Source organism: Typha latifolia, chromosome 4 (assembly GCF_019914945.1).
Source record: "Typha latifolia isolate L0001 chromosome 4, TyphaL0001v2, whole genome shotgun sequence".
In the NCBI taxonomy this organism is placed as follows: domain Eukaryota; kingdom Viridiplantae; phylum Streptophyta; class Magnoliopsida; order Poales; family Typhaceae; genus Typha; species Typha latifolia.
The window spans coordinates 16072346-16092488 of record NC_133089.1 but is presented as its reverse complement, the minus strand read 5'-3'; the positions used below and the strand labels follow the sequence as shown (position 1 = coordinate 16092488).

The 20143-nt window shown below is 39.4% G+C and overlaps 2 protein-coding genes and 1 long non-coding RNA gene across 7 annotated transcripts; 1 reads left to right on the top strand and 2 right to left on the bottom strand.

The window, feature by feature from the left end:
• Positions 1-585: 585 nt before the first annotated feature.
• LOC140785820 (uncharacterized) lies at positions 586-11242 on the bottom strand. 4 transcript variants are annotated; one of them, XM_073133850.1, is made up of 8 exons: positions 10129-11242; positions 8797-8985; positions 6579-6671; positions 6316-6498; positions 6140-6242; positions 5854-6039; positions 2653-5102; positions 586-1323 (listed from the first exon to the last, which is right to left on the bottom strand). In XM_073133850.1, exons 1-8 carry the CDS (start codon positions 10357-10359, stop codon positions 700-702), a joined length of 4059 nt encoding a protein of 1352 aa, XP_072989951.1. In that variant the 5' UTR covers positions 10360-11242; the 3' UTR covers positions 586-699. The 4 variants fall into 4 exon arrangements, with proteins under 4 accessions (XP_072989951.1, XP_072989952.1, XP_072989954.1 ...); XM_073133851.1 differs by having other exon boundaries at positions 586-1320; XM_073133852.1 differs by having other exon boundaries at positions 1177-1323; positions 2679-5102.
• A 618-nt stretch (positions 11243-11860) lies between these two features.
• LOC140786722 (uncharacterized) lies at positions 11861-15622 on the bottom strand. Of its 2 annotated transcripts, XR_012108691.1 has the most exons (3): positions 14571-15622; positions 12772-13176; positions 11861-12501 (listed from the first exon to the last, which is right to left on the bottom strand). It is a non-coding gene; the product is annotated as an uncharacterized lncRNA (long non-coding RNA). The 2 variants fall into 2 exon arrangements; XR_012108690.1 differs by lacking the exon at positions 14571-15622 and having other exon boundaries at positions 12772-14564.
• A 994-nt stretch (positions 15623-16616) lies between these two features.
• On the top strand, positions 16617-19524 carry LOC140786721 (probable LRR receptor-like serine/threonine-protein kinase At1g74360). Its single transcript, XM_073135344.1, has 2 exons — positions 16617-16965; positions 17065-19524. The coding sequence occupies exons 1-2, from the start codon at positions 16899-16901 to the stop codon at positions 19305-19307; spliced, it is 2310 nt and encodes a 769-aa protein (XP_072991445.1). The 5' UTR covers positions 16617-16898; the 3' UTR covers positions 19308-19524.
• Positions 19525-20143: the final 619 nt, after the last annotated feature.

The following is a 20143-nucleotide window of genomic DNA, read 5'->3' as shown; positions in this document are numbered from 1 at the left end:
GTTAGAATATTAATCAGAAATGGGATCCCTGAGCCTCAGTATGACATCAAGAACATATTCTCCCGCAGCGAGAAAATATCACATTAGTTAGTAACCATATTATATGGACTTCTTGAGCTAAACTTTTATCATCTAGTTATGGTAAATGGAGTAACATATCTGTCATTTAAAAAGCAGAAGGGTAAACAACAATCACTTGACCCATAAATTCTCCTCTGTTAATGCCAATCCCATTAATGTCACCCAATACAATCAATTCAAATCAACCACAAGTGCATAAACAATCAATTCAAATCAACCACAAGTGCAAATTATGACCAACAATATGCTGTAAATGAAAAGAACCAATCAGCCATTGTAGCTTTAGTATTCTAGATCACTGCAAAACGAGAGCAGATTAAGCTGCTAAATGTAAATGATGTCAGAGGAACTCCTCCATTACCTTTATTACCAATTCTGTAAGTCTAGCTGCATCTCGGCCATACACTAATTTTCATGTGAAACCTACTAAACTTTATATTGGAATAACATGAGACATGCACACCAATAAAATTGTGGCATATTCAGCAGCAGCCTTCTGAAAAGTGATATCTAATGGTAAGTTTTCTAATTTCATTAGTAAACAGTATTTTACAATTATGGCTAAACTGACTACAACAGCATATACAACAAATGGGAAATGGGAAAATGAAATTAGTACTACCTCCGTAAGTGAGGTGAGGAAGGTTGATCAGGGGAAGATCGTGAAGAACGTGATGAACTGCCTCGGAATATACCATGTCTGTGTTCATATACACTGCTTAACGATTGTTCATCACCAGGTTTTGGTACATCATTGGCACCTGAGAGATGCACAGGCCCGAGGGAACCAAATTCAAGTGGTTCACCAGATGAACCATAACCAGCACCTTGGTCATATTGATATACCATCACCATAGGAGACATTGCAGGTGCAGCTGGATTGATAGAATTTGAAGTCATAGCTGGTACCTGGTACATGCCATATGTCATGTTTCCTGCGCCGTGAGTCGAGCTTCTAGGCCCAAATGAACTGTTCTGCGCTGTGTATGAGGCAACTGGCTCATGCCTAAATGAGTCATTTCTGTATGTCTGCCATTGTCTGTCTGCTTGATTTTCAGCTGCAGTAGGTCTGTCACTCCGCGAGCTTGGCCTCTCAGCTTGGCCGCGCCCATGGTTGCGACCAGCAGCCCGCGATTTTGAGTTGATCCAGCTTCCTTCTCTACTGCCATGGTCAGTCTTATCACTGTAATAACTCCCTCTGTGATTTCGTATATTTGATTGCCGATCCCTAAAAGAAACCTTCTGTAGAGAAAGGGAAGGGTGAAAAAAGATCATCTTCATGAATTAGTCTAGTTAATACCAAAGTTTACAGAAATCAGTTAGTCCACTTATGCTAGTAGAAGGGATAGCTCCACATTGAGATATAATGGGGAAGTTACATGCGACAAAGATAAATATTTGTATGAAAGCACCACAGCAAGAAGAGAAACAATGTGCATGATGACCCAGTTGAACTGGAATTAGCTAAATGAAACCTTTTCTCTATTCAGCTCCAGTTTAAGTAATATCAAATAGTGAACAAATAGCTCATATGTTTTGAGTTTCTCCTATCCACATCATGTTTGACTTTCACCTTTGTGGTATCCAGTTGTACCAAACCACTTAATCCTCATAGGTACAATATTTCTAACACCCTTCACTTTCCCTCATTATGGTGCCTTCAAACTAGGATGGATCACTTATCCTTACAGGTACAATATACTTCCTCTCATCCACACAACTCCTGAGAGTCAAAAGTATTAAAGGAATGGCTATAGGAATGGGCACATCATGACCTCTCCATCTGTCTCACCCAAAAAATTGGTTGGTACTAGAAATGTTAGAAATAATAAATCAAAGAGTAAAAAGAGTTCAAGGAAATGGACAGTTCCCAACCAGAAAGTAAATTCCAACTGACGAAACAGTTTGTGTAAGCAAGAGTTACACATTTTGAATGAAATCCAGCTGGAAAAAGAAATACAATAAGAGATAGACTTTACATGAGCATGCAGTAAGACACCTATCTTCTGCATATATTTCTAACTGGACATGACATGAATGAGCGAACCTGCACTAAGGAGGAGTAATGCTTTGGAAACACTTAATCATTATGTGAAAGATGCTAACCATCTTTAGATCATTTAGTAATATTTTACTTGCTACAGAGCAGGTCAATCTGTCCTATAAGTATAATCTGTCCATACTACCTAGTAGCACGACACGCAAACTAATAGAGCAATACTTGCTTAATTGCCATCCTTGAAGACTCCCGCCTTTAATTCAGCGTACCACTATTATGGGCATTTTTATGCATGATGCAGAATTGCAGATGACTCACCAAGAACACCGATTCAAAAAAATTTGAACCAATCAAAGGGAAGGCAGATCCACATAACACATGCCGCCCAATCAAACTAAAAGAATGGATAAGCATCAAAAGAGCTAGTTTGCCTAGCAGGCAACAAAATTCCTAAAGTCAACGAGTATCTGAAAGTGGTGGTAGCCATAAAAGGAACAAATAATTCGTAACTTATTTTCTTCTGAAAATCGGCAAAAGAAAATGCAGAATCAAACATTTATAAAGAATCTTACAGGATTGGGTAGGTAAGTTCCAGTACCACCACGATATCTTGGTGCATCCTCTCCATAACGCTGGAAAACACCAGAAGCCCTATCGGGACCAGGTTGAAGCATCAAGGGAACTAGTCGCGGGCCATAGCCCATCATTTGCGTCATGTTCACATTGGGTGAGAGTGGTCTACCAGGACCATCCCATGGAAAATGACTCTGCAAATACATAGGTGGCACCATCAGAGGTCCAGGAATGTGTGTGTTTTGGCAGTATCTTCCGTATAATAGATTTTGCCAATGGCTAGCAAAATCACCAGTTAAAATGTCAGACTTGTGCTCTTCGGACTCAGGAACAGAAGTTATTAATGATGTTGAAGTAATTCGATGCTCCGTTTGATCATGATTTTCAAGTGAACCAAAAATCTGGCCTCTAGGATTTACCAAACAACTATCAGTTTCTTCATTTCTGTCAAATTGGGCAGCTGATGAATCAGCATTCCCTATAACAGATGTGAAGTTCAGTGGGACCATCACAAATGGTACTGGTGGACCTGTAGGAACAAAAGTTACAGGAAGCACCCCAGAATTATCCATCGCCCTCTGCCGAGAACTGACAATAACCATAGGGTCTGATCCACGACCATGTGCTTGTTCATTACCATGTACCTCTTGGCTTCTAGAATACACAGATCCTGAGATTTTATCAGATGCATCATTTCCAACCATTGGTATAGGAACCCAGTCTCTTGTGACATCCTCAACCTGTGTGGAGAACTGCTCAGTTATATTCTCAGTATGCAATCCAGTCTTTGCCTTTCCGTGTAAAGTCTGAGCTGCTGAAGCAACTGGCTTTTTCCCCCATTTTTCCTTTGCTGATCTCAACATCTTCCCAGAAGACCCATCCTTGGAGCTTTCATACAAAGGCTTGCTTCTTGAAGAAGTAGCCTGCATTACAGGAATATGCCTCAAACTTGAATTCCTAATATTATGATTAACACTGGGCCCTCTACTTGTTTGATTTTGATGTATACCAGCATAATCTTCTCTGACTGGTCCTGTGTCTTCCCTAGCAAACTTAGGATGACCTCTTAATAAAGCACCTGAGTTACTACTTTGCGATGAAGAAATGAAGTTAAAACCATCGGAAGAAGACCGCTGCTTGTTATCAAATTGCAGCATCTGAGAATCTCTCTTTTCAGAATTAAAGCCTCTGGTCAAGGCAGTATCATGCTCTTTCCAACTGTTGCTATCTTCTTGATTCAGTTCTGCTGCAGCAGAACTCCCATGGACAGGCTCAGTTTTCTCACCAGGTTTTGAACTAAAAGCAGGAGCATGGAAGTAATCTGACATAGAAGGTGAAATAAATCCTTGCGGTAACTGCATATGGGGTGGCCAGGGAGGTCCAAGAAAGGATAGATTAGCAGAAATAATTCCTGCCAAATTTCTCTGTCCATGAACTGTTGAAGCTAATAGAGGAGATAATGCCATCGGTAAATGAGGAGATGTCATATGCATTGGCACTGGAACCTGTCCATCGAAATTATGGACCTTGGCAGACGCCATTAGATTAATCATATCCTGCTCCTCCTGGTTCATCTCCTGCTGCATCTGCAAGGCCTCAGAAACAGAAGCAAGTTCTTCGCTCGTGGTGGTAAAACTAATATCATCGTGATAACTATTTGAAGCACCATTTGTATCAGAAGCAGCTTCAAGGCTTGGACGAGGCGAATTGTTCATGTAAGATGCCGGGTCATCCAATGAAGACTTGGTACTATGACTGCTAGCAACATCAGAAGCCAGGTTGTTTCTCCTGCTACTGTATTCAAACATTGCAGAATTCATTGCTTCTACAGCTCTGTTGCGCCAACCAAGAGGCAACACTTTAACGGATGAATCTGTCAGTTCAGGACTAGAACGTGTCCTTGCAAACTGAAACCTGCTCTGTCCATTTTGGTCATTTACAGAGTAATTAGGCTTTGATGCTTTCTGATCTCTTTCACTTTGTACAGATCCACTGGGGCTGGTAGTTCTTTCAAATTGATCAGAGACCCTTGAATAGGTTTGCATGCTATAAGTTTTCTGACTCTGAGTATGAGAAACTGAAGGACTACTTGTCTTATTTAAGTTACGCGAATTTTGGCTAATTTTGTTAAGGGCTTGGGATGTGAGATCATGATAATCATGACCACTCTCAGCCTGGTTCTCAGGCAGTGCAATGTTTTCGTTCTTTTTCTTGATGCTTGCTGTGCTTCTGTATTTTTTTGTTTCTTCAGCTGGAACATTTTCTGAAGGTCGCAATTGTCGCAAGTTTGGGCTAGGCGCATCAGGGCGATTACCACTACCATGTCTTTCCAAAGTGTTCATAAAGAATTGATTGACTTCAGCAATCATGTCTGCTTTTGGACATTCAAGTAACCTGGCCAATTTTTTAGCTCCGAAAGCAAATGCACTGCGTATTCTAAAGAAATTGCCTGGCAATAAGAAAAAACAGATCTGTAAATGTGACAAAAATATGGACTTCAACTGGCATAGAAGCTGTCACTAATAGAATCCAATAAATATAAAAAGAAAAAGCAGAACACAAACTGCATGTAGGTAAGCAGATCTAAACGTGCAAAAGTTCATGTTTAAATGCAAGCAAGAGCACAAGTGCACAATAACCATGCATGGGATAGACTGGTTAGGATAATTTGTTTTTCGATAATACAAACTGGAGAAGTTAACACTTGTCTTTGTTTACTTGGCAAGCCAAGAGAAACAAAAATTTTAAATTTGTATTTCATCTGACACCAAAAGAGGAATTCTACTGACTTCACAAGCTATTCAGAAGATAAATTGAAGAAGTAACAGTGAAATCTTCCTTGGATCAAACTCAATGTTCATAAGGAATCTATAAGTTAAAAAAAGAAAAAGAAAACATCAAAATCACTGACTGCCTGAAAGATTGACAGGGACATATATTGCAAATATAAACTGGTTGAAAATGAAAAGAGAATTCACAATTGTGATCTAAGTTGCTACCAGCTATTTGTCAGTAGACTTAAGCAGATTTATGCTTGTGTCTTGTGATTGGTTGGCTCAGTGACAGTTTTATACAATGACATTATAAAATAACCTATTTTTAAAGGCAAATATTGGACAAATATTTCTATTTCAATATAAATGTAATATAACCAAATAGAAAGGTTCCTTTACTGCTTTAGTAGGTGGCAATAAGGATACCTTTACTGACACTGCGTCCAAGATTGTTGTTCGTACGTAAAGGATCAATAACATTAAAATGCTTTCGAACAAAAGGTTGCCCCTGCTTTTCCTGACCACCAGGCATAACAGCATATACAGAACTGCAGCCATCAAGAAACATTTTGCTAAGCAACAGGTCACCACCATCCCTTCGAGGAGGCTCCGCTGCATCATATATCAACTTAGAGTATAAGGGTACATATTCTAAATAACTTCTGCTCCAAAATTAGTACATTGCTTAATCAGCTTGTGAGCATGAATTTACCAGTCATATCTGGGAGGGAACTGATGGGAACAGGTCCCCAGAGGCTAAGACAAAAGTTCTCCCAATCAAAATTGCTGAAGAACTCTAGAAAACGATATAAGACCTGTCATTGTACAGTAACATCATAAAACTAATTCAGCAGAATCAAAAAGGTAGAAATAAGAAGCAGCAGTTACCTCAAGTGGTCCAGCAAATGAATTGTTAAAAACATGAAATATGTAAAGAACCAAGGTCTCCAGAGCATAAGTTGAGATAAGGCCATGATGAGCACCAAGTATACGGCTCTCATAATAACACCATGCCTTAATCAGTATAATGCTCCTCTTGAATAAATGGTTTTGATTTATCAAATGATCAACCTACAGGAAATGTACAACTGTCAGTCAAAAGGTCATTGACAGCACAAAGAACTTGGAATATGTTTTGAAGCCTCACTGACCTCTTCAAGGAAACAAAGTGTACATAAGCCACCAACTTGATTAAAGGAGATGTCCACAACAATGTTTTCTACAAGACACTTTATAATCTTAACCTAGAAAAAGGAATATCAAATGAGTACTCAAGAGTTAAAACATTGAAAATCACAAAAGCATATTGGAAATTCAATGCCTATTGAGATCTATACATGAGGATCACTTTAAAAACAAGAGAGATAAGAAGAGAGAGAGAGAGAGAGAGAGAGAGAGAGAGAGGATATCTCACATCCTCATATCAACAAGTTTGTGACATGTTGACCAAAACAAGTAAACATCAGCGACTAATAAATGACAGAAAAAAGTGCCAAAAATAGGAAGACAAGCAAAGGATATATTAAATAGTGCAGCTTCACTAAATAACACCTATATTTAGATATCTGGAAAGTACCATCTGTCAGACATACATACTGAATATCACAAATAACTCAGGAAACTGGACAAAGCCATTCAAAAAGTAAATTTCAGTATTCACTATATGAAGGAAACAAATAAGTCGTTGCTAAGAAGACAATACTAGTTACAAAGTTGACAACTTGCAATTCACTAAATAACAATTAAATTTAGATATCTGGAAGGTACCATCAGTCAGATATGCGTCCAGAATATCAAGAATAACTCAGAAAACTGGACGAGCCATTCAAAAAGCAAATTCTAGTTTTCGCTATATGAAAGAAACAAAGAAGTCGCTGAGGGCAAAGACATTCTAGTTATTAAGTTGACAACTTGCAACAATCAACACTCAATTTCTAATGATGACTTGTTACACATTATACCAGACTAACAGTTCCAATCACACTGTAGCATGGCAACATTCTTGCCAAGTATGCTAGAGTACATGGATATAAACTATCTGGTAGAGTATGTCTTGAATGTAAGTTATACAATAGGTAAAGAATGCCATTATGTTGTAAGCGACGGCAGAATCTAGAATGAAGAATTGAAACCTCCATGTGATACAATGTCTACTTCATATTTTTAAAAAGTTGAAACAAATTTAAAAAAAAAATAAGAATCACTTTTTACACCAAGCTTCACAGAAAGGATTTGAAAGATAAATTTTTTCAAATAAAAAAAGGAAAAACAAGAGGTAGCAGAAAAGGCACTAAATCACTAATCTTAACCATATTGCAGGATTCATTATCAAGTAGAGTAGTCTTACAAGCTCTAGAATGGTAGAACCTCTCAGTGGGACCTATATAACTAATGTTGATAGATTCCCTTTCACTTGCATGACGCAAATGAAGAAGCTAATGAAGCAATTAGACATACTCAATAAATCAGCAAAAGTATATTTGGGAGTTAGTTGAGGATGACACTCATGTAGTGCACCAGCTTGAAGGAGTCAAATAAACAGTTCATTAAGAGGAAGGGGAAGAACAAAACTAGCAATAGGGGATTAACAAGAACAGATATGGTAGCTTGATTTGGCACAAAATATGCATTAATAGAGATGAACGGGAAAAAGTCCAATGTTGTTGTGGTTTGAGGAAAGAAAAAAGTATGTTTGGTTTCAATTCTTGATCTCACAAAGGGTTAATGGGGGATTGAGAAATGAAAGAATGTACAAGTTCATGCAGATTATCTTGAAATATTCTACAATACAAAGTCATCATCCATCTTCCCTCCAACTCCCAAAATACTAAAAACAACCTCCTCAAATTGTGTAACTAATACGCCTAAAGTTATCTCCATTTAGAATTTTACTTTCAACCTACGAAGATGGTGTGACTGCGTGACACTATCTCCATGCGAACAAAGTGAGCAAATAGAGAAAATAAGTCAACAATATACTTGCCCCATTCCTGCCATAACACTCACTGAAGAAACTTAACGTTCTTTATTTCATACAAAGCAATTCAGCAAGTGTCTCTTTACACAAATTATAAGAAATTAATCAGAGGTGAACGCACATGAAGCTGAAACTTCCTGTTAGTGAGACCATCAGTTCTAACTTCAAAAGTTATTATCCTAGATAAGCCAGCAGAAGAGGAATTAAACCATTGTTTACCTACAAAATAATTCAATAATTGTGACTAATAAATCTATCATTAAACGTTTCTTGTAGACCAATTGATCAAGTTTCTGTTCAGACATGTAAAATCAATAGTGCAGGAGAAGTTGAATGATGCTAAAAACTGTAGAGATGAACAATGTTGGTGCCTATATCAGTACTATATATACCTCTGCCTGAATATACTGAACTTCTTTTACACGAAATTCAGCATTCTCATTCTTCTCTTCACTCTCAAGAGCATCTCGGACTTCGTTTGCCCATAAATCCTTCAAATCTTCAGTATTACTACATGCAGTCAAGTCAATGTCTCCATCAGGTAAATAGGTCTTGAGAGGTACAGACCCAAACGTGAAAACCTGTAAAACATCAGAAAGCTCAGAACTTCAGTTCACAAAGAGACAGTAGCTCCATTAAGCGCACATCAAATTGAGACCAATGAGAAATGACAATAGAAAATATTTATAGCTGTATGTGCAGTATGGAATAAGAAGAAACTCAAAAGAACCTGTAAAGGGGAACTCCTAAAAAATCTATACTAATTCATATCAAGAGTTCTTAATGAGCACATTTACTGGTTTTAGAGTGCAATACATATATCTAGCTACAATTCCCATAGATTCTAGCCAGTCAAGTCCATATTAGCTAAAGTAACATATCACCACAACTATAAAGATGCCAACCAGATCTTTAACCTAATTTTTCATTATCCACAAATTCAATCTAATACATTCACCTCAAAGGTGCCATATTGTAGCATACAGGAGATTACAAACTACCTCATAAGTGCTACCCGACAAATGTCTGACATCCATCATAAGTACTTCAACATGTTCCAAATCTTCAGCACTGGACTCAGATTCTGAGCATCTCCTTGTTCAAATCTCTTTTAGAGCTCCAATTGGACAATTTCAGCTATACATGATCTTTTATTTCTACTGAGGAAACATGAACCCTAGATAGGTTTAGCAATTATACATCAATCCAGTATGCTGCAAAATAATATCCCATTTCCTCTCGTCCTAATTGATCTTCTAAAGAGTTCTCTAAAAAAATTTAACATAAGATATACACTCAGGGTCATTAGTTCTTACAAAAGGAAGCTAACTAAGCCTAACTAGCAAAGTTTTGGACTATCAAGTTTTTCACAATTGATTGTTAAAAATCTAGTTTGAAAATAGCTTCAGAATATCTAGACAATATTTTGTTAATGCTGTCACTCTATTTAAACCACTGAAAGACTGAAAGTATGATTGCATGTTTTGATATACCAGTGCTTTTTATCATGAATCCTGATGTTTCATCAAACATTGTGAGGATCATCATGGATCCTCATGAACACACGATAGAACTAATATTATGGTGCCATTTAATAACAAAACTTCAAGAAAAAGAATTTTTTGCCCTGAAGCATATCTAAGGATATTATCTTGATATAATGCCACCTGGTTCCTTGGAGAAAAAATTATCATCTAAAAGTGAGTGTACATAACCAGAATTACCTTGCAAGAGAAGCACTTCATGATAAGCCGTTCAACGTAGTTAGCGACATCTCTCCTCCTCTTTTCAGATGGTTGGTCGGGCTGTATGCGTGCAATCAACTCTGCAGTCCTCCGTTCTGCCATTGCCCACCTCTCCACATCAAGAACACGGGTCACACCGGCCACTTCTTCGGGCAAGAGGCCATTGGGCAGCAAGCCACTTGGCTGTGCCCAGCCTTCCTGCTGGCCCATGCAAGGCTACTGTTTTGAGACTTCCCCGTGGCGCTTTCAAATGCCTCCTCTTATCCTTCGCCCTCTAATACAGCAGCCTAGAAACTCTACTTTCGCAACTCAACACAGTTTACACCACAATGCAATCAAACACGTGCAAAATTCTCAACGAGGTCACTTTCCACCGAAACAACTAGCAGAATTAAAAGGAAATTATTTTTCTGTGTCAACGCCTCACTGGAAAGAACCCAGCATTCGACAAGAAAGACCAGGTCTTCTTCAACAAAGTCAGCCTCTAGACCTCGGCAAGGTGATTTAAGCGGTTTACCCTAGAAACTAAATATTTTCAGTCCTAAAAACACACTTGCGGAGCCACAATATTAAGCGATCTGATCAACGTTTAATCGAGTTCAGAAGAGTTTATTCTAGGAACCTAAGATGAAATCCCAATACGAAATAGATCAAGTTCTCGCCATTCTTACCAAATCCTGTTCTCCAAACAAAACCCATCCGATCCCAGCCTCCATCTCACAGAATCCAAAACAAAAACAAAAAACCAACCGAGAAACCCTATGAGATTTCTCCAATACCAACACCCTCGAATGCTCCAAGAATGCACAGACCCTCTCGATCGGCAGCGCAAATCCTAGGGCAAAAAGGGCAGGAAGCAAAACCCTAACGAAATGTAGCGGCTCCCCCACGAATTCGCCTAGGAATCCGAGTTCTTGGACGATTGCGGCCTCCGATTGGAATCTCGAGATTACCGTCCAAGAGATCGAAGCGAGAAGAGGAGAAATGGGTGGAAAGGAGTAAAAGAGAGATGATAGAGCGATAGAGAGAGAGAGAGAGAGAGAGAGAGAGAGAGAGAGAGAGAGAGAAGCCGGAGAAATGAAATGAATCAGTTGCGAGTATCCTCCTATTGTAACCTATTTATACGCTGCACTAGACTTTTCATAAGATAGATGCCCATTTTGTCCTAATTATTGGGTTTAGAATTGCAAATCTTTCCTCTTTTGGATTAATTTAGAGGATAAAGAACATAAATGAAGATTTGGGTGAAGGTTTGTGAGTAGTTTCTTCCTATATCATAGATCTTTGGTTGGTTTTGTAGATGCGGATGCTTTTGGAACACAAAACTAGTGCAATGTAGAATAACAATAATTGGATGAGGGATTGATGCAATCCAATCTAGCATAATATGTCACCTCCCTATTTTTGTGCCCTTGGATTTAGGTAATTTATTCAATTTAAGTGTGTACATACAAATATAGTCATGATTCATTAAGTTGGGTACTTGATCTTTATTGTAAATTTATTTATTTTGGACTACTTCATCACCATTCATTTCATCAGAATATCCTTGATATCATGTTCTTATGTATGTTTTACAGGTGAGAGATAAGAGAGAGAGAGAGAGACCCAACAAATATTGTTGGGCTAGAAGACATGCCTTTATGTATCTATGCGTCATTCACAAATTTATTATAAATTAGGGGAATTATAATGAACTAAAACTTTAATGTAACAAAAGAGGAACACTTTTTTTTTATTTTTAAATATCACCAATCTCAATTCACAACCTCAATAGTACATTAAGTCCAACAGCAATCACAAGTGCATCAACTCCCACACATCTATCATACCCTTGCCTTTTGGAGACGAAATCCATGCACCATAAAACAGGGTATAGAAGAAAAAAAATTTGAAAGAAGATAAGATGAACAAATTTTTGACAAAAAATTGTGACTCTAGAACAATGACAGTGGGGATTAAGAAGTCCTATACTTTGATCTAATCGTGTGGAATCTCATAAGAATCTTTAGACCTCAATTTATTCACACCAGCGGTGAAGCACATCTTGTCAAACTTGTATCTCTCATTGCCTACATGGACCTTGACTCTGGCCATGACTTTCATCTCCATCACTGATTCCCTTCTAATCCCAGAGTGAGATTGCCTGTAAACAAGGTACCTTTGACAATAGTGGCATACCTTATTATTAAAAAAGTCTTTGAAACTGCCCTCGCAAGCAGAAGGCAGGTGAACCACCAAATTTTGACCTAAATTCGCCGAACTGGTAGCATTTGATATTTCTGGAGAAGAGCCTGGTGGTTGATTATACTCACAAAGGGGATCAATCAGGCAAAGATTCCTGAGGTTTACCTGGAGGAAAATGAACAAAGTTGACTTTATCCTGTCCAGTGAGATTCAGGAATACTGCAGTAGGTTGGATAGCTATTCACACCAATGTATCACTGACTAAAAGTGGACCGATTAACAATTTAATAGATGAAAGCAATAGCAATGCAACAAAAAGAATATATATCCTCTTCCTCTCCATGTAGAGTGTTAAACAATAGGTTTAGGTACCTGAACTGATAGAAAAAGGCATATAGAATGTTCTGATTTTGAAAAGAAGAAGAAGAAACTCACTCTATCAATCACAAATATCCATACGACGCTTATTGTTTTGGTTTAGATAAAGAATGATCCAAGACCACCTTAGGGCCCAGGTGTTGAGTTTGAAGCCTGCACAAGAACACCCTTTCTTAATTTTCTTTGATACTCTTTTGGTGTTAGGTTAGTATCTTGACATCACCATTATATTGCTTCGATGTTCTTTGTAGATACTTAACTGACACTTAGGACTAACCTCAACCATTAAGCACCAGTATATAATTAAGAAGTTAAATAAGTGAGCACATGAATTCACCAAAACTAGAGAGATATTTAAGATGCACTACAGTATGTCCAAAAAGGTTCCATTAATTTCCTGTTCTTCTCATCATCCCAGTATCTGTATTCCAATCTTTTTTCAGCTGAAACTCCAAAGTCAGACTGAAACAGTAAGACAAACAAAAAGGTGAAAATGAATTTCCTTTGCGCCGACAGAAGCTAAAAGATACTCAAACCTTGGTAGCATATAATAAAATCGTTAAGAAACTTTAGTACTTGACTAGCCAACTATGTGTCCATATATGCCTTCAAGTTTTATGAAACATCTGTACAGCCTTGTTCTTCTAAGCAATTTAAGACACCAAATACAAGCCTAAGTGACTTTAATTAATGCCTTTACCCGAGTAAGGAAATTAAGGAAACAAATCAGTTCAGTGAAACAATCATCAGTGAGCAAACTCACAGTTTAGAATATAATGTTGCATAAGGATATACATTTAAACGGAGAGTCCATAAGAGAAATATGCCGCCCTTATCTTTGCATGAAAAGTTTCTTCAACTGAATTATATTATTGTATGTGCCAAAAAAACTTCTATCACATTAATGTTCTTCTCTTCTCAAGAACATATTCAAGAATCTTCCCATTTAAAATTTGTAATTATCCCAAACTTCAACCAACCATAACTTAGAAAAGATTTAATGCACCTTTGAGCAAGGCATTTGGGCTATTGAAAAGATCTCAATCTCACTGCTTATAAATTTAAAAGGAAGAATATTGTATAGTCAGAATAAAAACAAAAATAAAAACAAAAGGTAGCTAACCATTATCCGCGATGCATATAGACATGGTTGCTGCATGAGACCAAGCCCTGCTATTATATGTGACTTGGGACAAGCAACGGAATCCAGATTCACCATTTTAAGATTTCAGCCAATTAATAGAGTTTCAAAGCTTTTAATAGATATAATAATTGGTTTTGTGATTCATAAGGTTGAGTATCGATTTTTCTTACTTCCTTTAATCATAGATTCTAATTAGACAATACCAAATTCACCATCTGAAGATTGTGCAAGTCAAAACATGACAGTGTTTCTTTTCTATTGATATCACCGTTTAATTTAATTTATTCTATTAGAAAATACTGCAATGAGAACAACAGATGAACAATATGGAAGTAGGAAGGAAGCTTCTCGATAATATAATCTATTTTGCCTTCTCCACCCACAGTGTTTGGGGAACTCTGGCCAATCAAAAGAAGCAACTTTTTCAGTACATTAACTAAAGGAAAAGAAATTTAAGAGAGAATAATTTGATGGAAAGCAAGGAATAAAAGAATCGCCAAGAACTTGGAAGCAAACGCGTAAATCCCAATAGATAACAAGTCCATATTTTCCATTCCTTGGTTTTAGGACATTTTAATCGGAAAAAAGGAATCGATCAAAATGGTTAATCGATTGCGTAGAATGAAATATGGCAAACCCCAACTGAGGAAATGGTGAAAAATATAGGAAAAAAAGAACTGATTCTGGAATCGTCTCTTGTGGAAGAACTCACCGCTAGGTCTTTTGCCAATGGATGGGGATCTCCTCTTTGGCTTTCTTAAACATCCAAAAGCTCGCAACTTTCGTGATCGCTCTCTTCGTCACTTTCTTCTCATCATTTCCCTCTCTCTCTCTCTCTCTCTCTCTCTCTCTCTCACACACACACACACACAAAACACAGGAGAGACGACGAAAACGACGAGGGTTGCCACGGATCAGCTGCAACGAAGGGAGCATGAGACAGATACAACGAGCATACACGTCCCAATAACTGGATCGTAGGCGGATAGGCCTAGCTCCGCATTTGCTTATGGATCCAAACCCGATATAGACATTACCCATGGGCCATGGCCCATGGCTGAAAGAACTCCCATTATACTCATAAGTATGGATTTATTTATGATCACATCCTTAATTAAGTTAATCTAATTTCCGTCCTGATATATTCTTCCATTACTTACAAATTTTTCTCACCTATAACTTAGATTTCCAAGGTGTTATTTCTTGTGATTGGTATACCACTTTCATTTTTCTCCTCATATATGACATAAGTTATTGACCTTGGTTTCACCCGCTTCTATAAAATCCTCCATAATAATGGAGTATATGATCCTTTAAAATAGTCCATAATTTATTGGTTCTGACCCACTAATACATAAGCACCTTTAGACCAACCACATGGGAAAAAAAATTGCTCCAAATCTTCATAGTTAGCTGTAATCAACTAAGTAGTAGTCAATGGATTTACTGTTTTATGTTGAGAACTTCGAAAGCATTTTGTTTTTTAGAACCAAGATCCCATAATTGTTCCAAGTAGTAAGAAGAGTGGAACTCTTGACCAAGTAAAAGATATGAGACATCACCTAATACGAAACGATGAAACCCATTGGGTTGTAGCATAGCTTAATTTCAAATATAGAATTTCTATCACAACTTCTTGCTTTGGATCTCAAGACTAAAGACAACCCTTGACCAACGCAATTTGTTTTTTCCCTGGTGGAATTTTCTGGTGATGGATTTTGACTAGTAGAGAGTATAAATCAACTCATGTCAAATATTCTACTGAGGAGATAGAACAAGAGTCAACGCACCTTTGCTTCTTGGCTTGGGATTTGATCAGATTCTTGGAAGAAAGCTTGTTGGTTTTACTGGTTGAGGATTATAGATGGTAGCAGGAGCTGGGACATGTCGGAGAAGGAAGCCGGGTTCTCGAGCCATTGTTGTTGTATTCCTCTTGTTAATCCTTCTCGCTGGTAGATTAAATTCAACTTCTTCTTCTTCTTCTTCTTGCATCATGTAGTTGTTATTATTTTCCGTAGCCGTTCGTTATTCTTACAGTCTTGAATTTTGTAACAAGGTCGGGGGATCACTGGACTTAGTGATAAGGAAGTTGTCGTCAATCTCAAGCACTTCCTCCAGAGAAACAATCCGATATACTACGGCGGCTACTCCGGGTGGAACGAGGCGGATCCCTCCCCGTGTCGGTGGTCCGGCGTTACATGCAATGACGACGGCCTGGTCACCGGCATCGACATCTCCGACTCGAGCATCTCTGGCCCTCATCAACTCAAATATTTACTGAAATATTTAAATGTATGACATTCGTCTTAATGTTTGACTTAGAAATCTACTAAATATCAAACCCTTATAATATTTACTATCTAAAAGCAACGATTCCCTTATTAATGGTGCAGAAATCTTCTCCATTTGAAAGGTTCCTAATATCTTTTTCAGATGGATGACCAAATAAAATATTTGTACGGAGCATAAAATCGAGGCTTTTACAATTATTTTTTTAATTGGTAATAATAGATTCTGGAGAAGTGAGTACATATATTTTATATAAGGAATAAGTATTTTAAATACACATACTAGAGCATATTTTTGTTAATAAAAAAACAAACCGCAAACTTGATTGCAAAAAGCCTTTTGGATTGACTAGGAAAAAAATGCTTGGAAATCCGACATCATTCTCAAATCAGCAATTTGTCAGCTGTCTTGGATCCTAGGGCATGAGTAAAAGATAAAAGAGAGAGATAGCATAGCTTAATTTCAAGTATAAAATTTCAACCAAAAAGTTATTGCTGTTAAAATGTCTGAAGAATGAAGGCAAACCTTGACCATCGGAAGAGCAGAGCCTCCGCATGGCGCGAAATTGACAGGATAGCATTTGAAAAGCATTCGTTTTTCCCTTGTGGAATTTTCTGGTCTTGGATTTTGAGGTTGCTCTAAAAAAAAATCAAATCAAATATTCAACCGAAGAAATCTGAGGAGGAGACGTTGATAAGATTCATGGAAGAAAGCTAGCTTGTTGGTTTTAGATGGTAGCAGGAGCTGGGACATGTCGGAGAAGGAAGCCGGGTTCTCAAGCCATGTTGTTGTATTCCTCTTCTTAATCCTTCTCGCTGGTATGTTTCACCTTCTTCTTCTTCTTCTTCTTCTTCTTGTTGATTGTTCTTGCATCACGTAGTTGTTGCTTTTGTAAGCGGCGCGAATTTTGTAACTAGGTCGGGGGATCGCCGGGCTTGGTGATAAGGAGGTTGTCGTTAAGCTCAAGCGCTTTCTCCAGAGCAATAACAAGATATACAGCGGCGGGTATGCGCGGTGGAACGAGGCGGATCCCACCCCGTGCCGGTGGCCCGGCGTCACGTGCAATGACGATGAACGGGTCACCGGCATCGACCTCTCCGACTCGAGCATCTCTGGCCCGATGTTCGTGGGGTTCTCCAACCTCACAGAGCTTGAGCATCTAGACCTATCGGACAATACCATTGACGGCCGCCTTCCACCGGACCTAAACCAATGCGGCGGGCTTCGATACCTCAACCTCTCCCAGAACCTCCTCGACGAGGAACTGAACCTCACCGGACTAGTCAATCTGCGGATCGTCGACCTTACGTCGAACCGATTCGAGGGAGAGATCAGGGGGAAATTCCAGGCAATGTGCGCGAACCTCGTCCTGCTAAATATCTCCGCGAACAACTTCACCGGCGAGATCACCGGTTCCTTCGACGAGTGCCCGAATCTCCAGTATCTCGACCTGAGCACCAATAAGTTCACCGGAGAAATCTGGAAGGGGTTCGCTAAGCTCCGGGAATTCTCGATGGCGGATAACAATCTGACCGGGGAGATCTTATCGGAGACGTTTCCGTCGAATTGCTCGCTGGAATTCTTGGACCTCTCGTCCAACAAGCTCGCCGGCGAGCTGCCGGACTCGGTCGCCAACTGTTCGAAGCTAGAGCACTTGAACCTGTGGAATAATAGCTTCTCTGGCGCGATCCCTTCCGGCATCGGCGAGCTCGCTAAGCTGCAAAGACTCTTCTTGGGGAGCAACAGATTCCATAGGAAGATACCAGAGGAGCTTCTCAATTGCAAAGAGCTAGTCTATCTCGATCTCAGCGAGAATAATTTTGGCCACGAGATGCAGGGGATCTTTGGAAGACTCGTTACGTTACAATCGCTGACGCTCCAAGAGAACTACTACAGCGGAGGAATCGAGAGCTCCGGGATCCTGAAGCTGCCGGACCTCTTCACGCTGGATCTCAGCTTCAACAACTTCTCCGGCGAGCTCCCCGTCGAGATCGCGGCGATGCCGAAGATTATGTACTTGATGTTAGCGTATAATAATTTTTCTGGGAGCATTCCGCCGGAGTTTGGTAGCATCGCGGGGTTGCAGGTGTTGGATCTCTCTTATAATAGGCTCACCGGCAGGATCCCGCCCGAGCTAGGGAAGCTCAGGTCGCTCCTCTGGCTGATGCTGGCGAACAACCGACTCTCTGGCGAGATCCCACCGGAGATGGGGAACTGTAGCAGCTTGCTCTGGGTCAACCTCGCCGGGAACAAGATCTCTGGCCGGATCCCGTCGGAGATCTCGCGAATGGGAAGAGATCCGGATCCAACTTTCCAGGCGAACCGTCGAGGTATTTCCGTCGGCAGCTTATCCGGCCAGTGCCCGTCGATGACACGGTGGATCCCGGTGAATTACCCGCCGTTTAACTTCATCTATACGCTGCTGAATCCGAAGAGATGTCAGACAACGTGGGATCTAATCTTGAAGGGACATAATTATTTCCCGACCTGCGCGAGCTCCAACTCGCAAGTGATAACCGTACCGTTCTCCGGGTACCTCCAGCTCACCGGAAACGTACTCTCCGGCGAGGTGCCGCAGGAGATCGGCAAGATGCGATTCCTTAGACTCCTCTATCTTGATGGCAACCAGCTCTCCGGCAATCTCCCGGCAGAGATTTCCTCCCTCCCGCTCGTCGTCCTCAATGTCTCCTGCAACCTCTTCTCCGGCCAAATCCCTTCGGAGATCGGCTCGCTCCGGTGCCTCAACAGCTTGGATCTCTCTAGGAACAACTTCTCCGGCGAGCTCCCAATGAGCCTAAACCAGCTCTCCGAGCTGAATCAGTTCAACGTCTCCTTCAACCCGCTCCTCTCCGGTGTTGTCCCCGCCACTGGCCAGATCGCGACCTTCGGCAACGACAGCTTCATCGGCGACCCCCTCATCTCCTATAGCTCTCCTAGCTCCTATCCTTCCCCTCCCCCGACCTTCGGCAACTCATCTACCGTCTACCTGGGGACCTCGCGAAGCAAAGTTGGATTCTGGATCCCCTTCGTCGTCTCCTTCCTCGTCTTCGGGGTCGCCTCCTTCGTCATTTGCCTCAGGATCCGCACCCTTGTTTCCATAGTCAGTCGTATTCTTACAATCGAAAATTTCGTAACAAGGTCCAGTGATCACCGGAGTTAGTGATCAAGGAAGTCGTCGTCATGCTCAAGCGCTTCCTCCAAAGCACCAGTAAGATATATTGCAAAAATTTTGTAACTGAATAATATGTGTAATATATGATGAATTTATTGATGTATCTATTAGATTTCACATATGTACGTAGATACAAGTATTGTCCAAAATGTATATATGAACATTTTAGGAAGAAACTAAAAGAAAAATATAGGTTTTTAAAGTGTGATTATAATTGTCCAAAATGTATATGATTGAGATTTTTTTGTATACTAGGCGTTTAAAATGGTTCTAACATATTAAGATTAAATATGACTGGGAATTTTTTTTCCTGGAGCAAATCATGAATTTTTCTGAGACAGATATGCAATGGTTTGAGGGTGCTCTTGGACTTGTATAGTGGTGATATATAAGAGATTTTTGACTTAACCCTAAGAAATGTCTTTTATCATAACTTAAAATCTTTTGACGATCATTATTTAGCTTCCAGGAGAATTCATGGCAAAAAGTGTTGTACATATTTCTACAGGTTTTATCTATTTTGTATCTTTTAGAATTCAGTCTCGACGGTCGCTAAGATTATAGTATTAAACTCAAATATTTTTGAAATCGAAAACCAATTAAAAGAAGTTATACATTGAGGGATAGTCGAGCGAGATCTTATTGATAGAGTCGTAGGGATCGTATTTAGTAGTACATAAGTATTGATCTTATAACTACTACATTTAATATTAGTGACTTGTCTTAAGTTTTATTACTCTGCATTTAGTACATCTCTTGTTAAGCTCATTCCCTAGCGTTTCTATATTTCATTGTATCCCATAACAAGTATGCAAGGTAGAACG